The sequence below is a fragment of the Mustela nigripes genome, chromosome 12, assembly GCF_022355385.1.
Source record: "Mustela nigripes isolate SB6536 chromosome 12, MUSNIG.SB6536, whole genome shotgun sequence".
In the NCBI taxonomy this organism is placed as follows: Eukaryota; Metazoa; Chordata; class Mammalia; order Carnivora; family Mustelidae; genus Mustela; species Mustela nigripes.
Window position 1 is genome coordinate 79581613 of NC_081568.1, and position 7089 is coordinate 79588701.

The window sequence follows — 7089 nt, forward strand, 5'->3', positions numbered from 1 at the left end:
TTCTATCTCTGGTGCAGGGCCCTGTTTCAGGTCTCCAAACTTAGCAGATCACTGTGGTACAGTCACACACCACCCCTTCCAGAGGAGGAAGGAAAGGGTCTCTCCGGATCTGCCACTTGTGGGGTTGCTGCTCAAAGAACAGTGGAGTCATTGTGCCTTGTATCACAGTTTAAGCTAACCCTGAGCTGAGAGTCTCACCTCGGTCCATTTCTGTAGCTGGCTTCCCTGCTTTGATACCTGGGAGCTCTGCTACACTTAGGCACTCCTGGTCTTTCAGTGACCCCGAGGGTTCTGAAACCACACTGTCCCCGCAAGGGCTCCACCCCCACTTAGCCTCTGGAACAACATCCCTCAGTGGAGCAGGCTTCTAAAAGTTCCAGTTTTGTGCTCTACTCCTCTGCTGCTTGCTGGGAGCCGGCCCCTCCCCTGTGGTCTATCTTCCTGTCGCTTTGGATTGGCTTCTCCGCACATCCTACCTTCGCGAAAGTGGTCTATTTTCTGTTCCTAGAATTGCTGCTCTTCTTCTCTTCTATCTCCTATTGAATTTGTAGGTGTTCAGAATCTGATTAGTTGATCTTTGATAAAGCTGTCACGGTAGTTCAGTAAGGGAAAGGACAGTAATTTTAATGAATGTACAATTGGACATCCATATGGAGAAAATTCCATCTTTATCTTAAACTATACATAAAAATTATCTCAGGCTCCTGGGTGGCTTAGTGGATTAAGCCACTGCCTGCTCAGGTCATGATCCTTGGGTCCTGGGATCGAGCCCTGCTTTCTGCTCAGCGGGGAGCCTGTTTCCTTCTCTCTCTTAGCCTGACTCTCTGCCTGCTTGTTATCTCTTTCTCTGCCAAATAAATAAAATCTTTTAAAAAATAAAAAATAAAAATAATCTCAAAATGAATTATATTCCTGGGGCGCCAGGGTGGCTCAGTGGGTTAAGCCGCTGCCTTCGGCTCAGGTCATGATCTCAGGGTCCTGGGATCGAGTCCCGCATCGGGCTCTCTGCTCAGCGGGGAGCCTGCTTCCTTCTCTCTCTCTCTGCCTCTCTGCCTACTTGTAATCTCTCTCTGTCAAATAAATAAATAAAATCTTAAAAAAAATGAATTATATTCCTAAACCTATGAACTAAAACTATAAAACTTATAGGAGAAAATTTAGAAATTTTGGTGACCTTTGTTTAGAAAAGATTTCTTAAATAGAAAACAAAAAGTAGGAAACAGAAAAGAAAAATCTGATTTAAAAAAATCTTTATCCAAATAAAAAATTTCTGCTCTTTAAAAGTTACTAAGAAAAAGAAATTGGGAGCTACAGATGAGGAACCTTTTGAAGATATTTATCTGGCAAATGAATTGTATCCAGAATTTATTAAAAATAACTCAAGTAATTCAGTAATAAGAATTCAGTAATAAGAACACAACCAATTCAGTTTTAAAAATGGGTAAAAGATTTGAATAGTTTATCAGGGAAGATACACAGAAGGACAAAAAGTACAAGAAAAAATAAACAATGTCACTAGTCATTAGAAAAGGAAATTTAAAAAAACAGTTATTCCTTCATGTCTACTGGAACAGCTAAAATTTCAAAATTAGACACCTGACCATATCATGTGTTGATGAAGATGTGAAGCACCTAGAGCTCTCAGGTTGCTGTGGGAAAGCAAAATAACCCAACTGTTTCGGAAAACAATTTAGCAATTTCTGATAAAGTTAAACATATTTACTATGGGACTTCTCCTACATATTTTTACCCAGTTCCACTCCTACGTAGTGATCCAAGATGTGAAACTTTAGTCCACATAAAAACCTGTATGTAAATATTTATACCAGCTTTATTCATAACTGTAAAAAATTAGAAAAAACCCAAATGTCCCTCACCTGATGAATGGATGGACAAATTGTGGAATATCCGTAAAATTGTTTACTACCCAGCAATAAAAGGATCAAACCACTGGTACATGCAACAACACGGGTGGATTTCAAAAGTATTATGCTTTGTGACAGTGGTTGCCAGGGGCTGGAGGTGGAAGGAGAGGATTGATTGTACAGGGGCACAGGAGGATTTTCATGGTGATGGAAAATTACCTTTATTCAGGTTGTGCATGTCACTTGGCTGTATACATTTTCCTAAATCATGCAACCATGTGCTTATAAAAGGTGAGTATACTCCATAAACTTGACACATAGGAAAGGATTCTCAACCTTCCTCCTCCTTTTTCTTTTTTTTTTTAATCGAACAAACAAATTAAAAATGGGACTTTTTTCACCTCTCAGACTGGCCAAGATCAAAGTTCTGCATATTGTTCTAGGATCTGGGGATCAGTCAATGGTACAGCCTCTGAGGGGTAGTTGAGGAATAGCTTTCAAAATTAAAAATGCATGTACTTGGGGCGCCTGGGTGGCTCAGTGGGTTGAACCTCTGCCTTCGGCTCAGGTGATGATCTCAGGGTGCTGGGATTGAGCCTCACATCAAGCTTTCTGCTCAGTGGGGAGCCTGCTTCTCCCTCTCTCTCTCTGTCTGCATGTCTGCCTATTTTGTGATCTTTGTCAAATAAATAAATAAAATATTTTTTTTAAAAATGCATATACTTTTTTATTTCAATTTTATTTTGAGGGATTTTTTTGTTCTATAGGTAAGTCATGTACATGGAAACAGTAGTTTATATCATTGTTTATCATAACAAAACTCGGGGAATAATCTAATTTCCATTAATGGGAACATTATGATACAGTGAAGTACTTCTGTGAGGTAGATAAATTTGTGTGCTATTGTGGAACACTTTCTCAAGGTACTGTCAAATGAAAATAACAGTGCACAAAATGACATGTATAGTGTACATGTCTTTATGTTTTTAAAAAGTGGTATGTATTTATATGCTCTTATATGCTAGTATTTGCATGTGTTATTAGAGATAGCATACATACACGCAGAACTGTTATTTATAGTTGCCTCTAGCACAGGAAAGGTTTACATTTTAATGTTTATCTACTTGTTTTGCTTAAATTTTTTTTGCCAGGTGCACATGTTATTTTCTCAGTTAAAGAGAAAAAAAATAATTTACATACAATTATACTGAATTCTTAGGAAATTTAGGAGTACATAGATGGCTAGTCCTGATCATTTCCTCCAGAATGTCTCTCGTGTTTTCATCAGCAACACAGTACTGGACTAGATGGATCTTTCTAGTCCATCTGATTGTTGAGATGTTTCTGAGACTATTCCCCTTGTAACCGCTGCTTCCAGTCTGTCTCCTGTTTTTTCAGATTCCTGTGGGAGCAGATTCATGAAGAAATCTATTCAGTTTAGTTTACCCACAGGCTGCCTTTCTGTATGTTGGCCTGATCCTCTGGCTTAGGTTCGTTTCACAGTGTAATGCAATGGTCAAGTGACTTGGTGGGGAGAAATGTACTGAGTTCAGAGGATAAATGTAATTATGCCTTTGTGTCATGTTTGGATGCCACCAGGGTTTCTCTGAGTGAGAGGGAGCATTGGTAAGGGAGGTGTGGAAATTGGCAGCACTTTCTGAAAATGAGGTGGTTTGGGAGGCTGTATTCAATTTAGTTTGGATATTAAATGAATTAAAATGGACGTGCTCAAGTTCTAAACCTTGCCTCATTGGTGCTATAAAAAGCCCTTTAGCTGGACTGTAATCTGACTCTCCTCTCTGTAATGTTACACAATATTCCTATGGTTACAGAGCCCGAATAAATGGACGTTAATCATTAGTTTGCTAAATGTGGTCCGTGGAACAGTTCACAACTCCCCGACCTGCCAACTGCTGCTTGTTAAGTGTTGGGCTCACTCTTCTTGGGTGGAAGTTGGTTTGTTCCTCAGAAAAATGTACAGTAACAGTTGTCTTGCATCCAGGAACCATGCACTATGGCAGCTCTCCATGTGTCTCGGGTTGGGGAGGGGAAAAGGTCATGCTAAGCAAAGTTTTTGGTACATGCTCTTCCGCAGGAAGAAACCATTAAGGGAGTGAAAGATGACAAAGCAAGAAGAGAATTAAAGCGGCAGAGGTTTTGGTCATTTGGAGAATCACCCTTGGGTTGGCTTTTCAGAAATTTGCTATGATAGAGCTTTATGGAGTTTGCTATTCTGTGACCCTAGAAATAAAATCACACACTTTATGTTGTTTATTGTTTGTTTCATGTGATAAGACAGATTTCATTAATGCTAGGGTCACCTGCAAACACATAAATGTGCTGTCTTTAGGAACTAAATGTATTGGGAGCTGGGGCCTTTTCTATTTCACCTAATACATATGGAGGGGGCACCCGGGTGGCACAGTAAGTTAAACATCTGACTCTTGGTTTTAGCTCAGGTTGTCATCTCACAACCTGATCAAGCCCCTTGTGGACTTTATGCCCAGGGCAGAGTCTACTTAAGTTTCTTTCTTCTTCTGCCCCTCCCCTAAAATAAATAAATAAATCTTTAAAAAAAAAATTAAATGTGGGAACCTGGGTGGCTCAGTGGGTTAAAGCCTCTGACTTCAGCTCAGGTCATGAGCCCGGGGTCCTGGGATGGAGCACCACATTGGGCTTTCTGCTCAGCAGGGAGCCTGCTTCCCACAAACGGCTACCCCCCGCCTACTTGTGATCTCTGTCTGTCAAATAAGTGAATAAAATCTTTTAAAAAATTAAATGTATCAGGGAACGTATTGAGAGCAGTGGGTATCAACTGGATTTATGCCCTTACCTGGGGTTTAGAGCCTAACTCCTTAATCCACTCATGATTATTTGGACTCTTCCTACTAGAATGAAAGTAGGTTCTTTCCTAATAAATACAAAATATATTGTGCCCACTTGTGACTCGTTCTCCCCTTCCAGCTGAAAAGCTGTGTCTCTGCAGGAAGAAACTCTTTTTTTCTTTGAGACTGTTGAGAAAGAGTCCAGTGGCTGTTTCTGTTTAACTGCTCTATTATTTAGTTCTCTTCTGATTGTAAAAAAAAAAAAGAAAGAAAGAAAGAAAGAAAAAGAAAAAGAAAGAAAGAAAGAAAGAAAAAAACAGAAAACCTGACCTTACCTAGCTTAGGGAAAAGGGAATTTATAGGCTCATATGATAAAAAAGGAATGGCGAGATATGAGGGCTCAACCCATGTCATCAAGACCAGCTCTCTCTGCTTCTCTCATTTCTGGCTTTGTCTGTCAGACTTCACTCTTGGGCTCTAGGTGGTGGCATCTAGAGCAGTTCGGAGAACCTTCCAGGTACAAACCCAAAAGGAAATAGCAGAGAGCCTCTCCCCTGTCTCCTAGAAGGGTCCTGACATTCCACTGGCTTAGGTCTTGGGTTCTCCCTGAACTAGCCATGGGGCCAAAGAGATGCTGTGCTTTGATTGGTCTGTCTGACTCTCATTTCCCACCCCTGGAAGCCTAGAGCCTTCCCCCAAGCATGTGCAGTAGGCATGCAAATCACTAGTTGTGTGTAAACATGAAAGCTGGATTCTGTCTTCACCATACTGAAAGCCTTTACTTCCAACCACCTTGTCAGTGGTGAGATGGGGCTGTGTGCTGCCCAGGAAGACTAGCTCTAAGAGTGGTCTCTTCCTTTAATACATGTGCATTTTAAATACACTCATTTGTTGACCAGTCCACACAAGAGGAGACTAAAGAAATGATAAGGAGCCAGTGTAATTATGGCGGTCCCCATTGCACTTCTTGGCTTAAGGCAATTTTAAAAAAAGACATATAAAAGTAATGGAATTGAGTCATAGTTTAGAAAATATAAAAACAACAGTTATCCCCCTCTAACACAACCACTATATTAATTTTAGAGTACTTCCTTTCAGCCTTTGTTCATACAATTTTTTCATAATAAACTTTAAAATCTTGGTTTGTTTGGGTGTTTTTGCTTGACATTGCTTGAAAATCCACACATTTTTCCTACTGTTGCATAGTCAGTATTTTCATATAAATGCAGTATAGTTTTCCATCACGGAGCCATGTCAAGATAATCATTTGTCCATCATTGGACATTTAAGTTATCTCCTTTGAAAATTTTTTCTGCTGTTACAGAGAATTAGCATGTATTGAATGTTCCTGGGGTATGTAACTTTGGTTTTGCTTTATCTTATTTTCTGAGGGTAGATTGTGAGAAGTGGGATTACTGCTTCAAAGGGTATAAACAGTTTTATGTCTCTTGACACATATTGCCAAATTGCTTTTCATAACTGTTGTATTTTATCTCTTCTGCCTCCAGCAGTTTCTGAGAGGATCCATTTCACTACAATTTTGCCAGCAATAGATACTTGGATTTTTAACCATGTTCTTAACTGAACCAGCAAAAAAAAAAAAAAAAAAAAGGTGTTGTTTTGTTTTAATTTGGATTTCTTTGGTTAATAGGGAAGCTGAATGGTTTTATATATCATGCTTGTTTTTTAGCTATATTTTCTGTTCCTGTTTACACATTGCCTTTTCTTCTTTTTAGACCCCAAAACAGCTTCTGAAACAGAGACCGATATCTGTGCTGAATGGGAGATAAAGACAATCACTAGTGCTTTGAAGACCTACCTAAGGTAGGGACTTTCCATTTGCAGGGCAGGGTGCCAGCTTGCTATCATGCAATCAGGAAGAAAGCAGTTTTATTTCCAGCCTCCAGAAAGCTGTTGAGTGGGTGTTTGGATATAGAAACAGCTTATGTGTGGGTGCAATTAGCTCCGCTGGTCAAACCAATTGTAAGCCATCCATCCTTGATGGGTTGCCATTTGTGGGGATGCCATGAGTGATTCAAGAAGCTTTGCTCTTTATGAGAAGTTACTATGATGATTAGCCTTTAACAGAACCTAAAATATGGTATTTCCTGAAATCCCCAAATACTCTAGTCAGAAAACAAGGAACTCCTTATCTCAGTCTGTTGAAAATGCATAATTACATACATATCCTATGTGTTTTGATGGTTTTGTGCATTGCAATATAATCTATCTACAGATAGATAGACTCCGTAATAGATTGTCCTTATTAATGGAAGTCCTTTTTGACTCCTTCTGCTAGTATAGGAAAATGTTATTTTATTGGAGAATAGACTCTTTATCTCGTAACACTGTGCATGGTATGACTCCTATTTTCTTTTTTTTTTTTTTTTTTTTTTTTT

The 7089-nt window shown here is 39.3% G+C and overlaps 1 protein-coding gene across 5 annotated transcripts in view; it reads left to right on the plus strand.

Moving 5' to 3' along the window:
- ARHGAP26 (Rho GTPase activating protein 26) overlaps positions 1 to 7089 on the plus strand; it is a 414796-nt gene that overhangs the window by 243104 nt on the left and 164603 nt on the right. For all 5 annotated transcript variants that reach the window (XM_059417816.1, XM_059417817.1, XM_059417818.1 and 2 more), the window contains one exon: positions 6427 to 6514. In XM_059417816.1, the coding sequence (XP_059273799.1) occupies positions 6427 to 6514 (88 nt within the window). The remainder of the gene's footprint in view (positions 1 to 6426; positions 6515 to 7089) is intronic.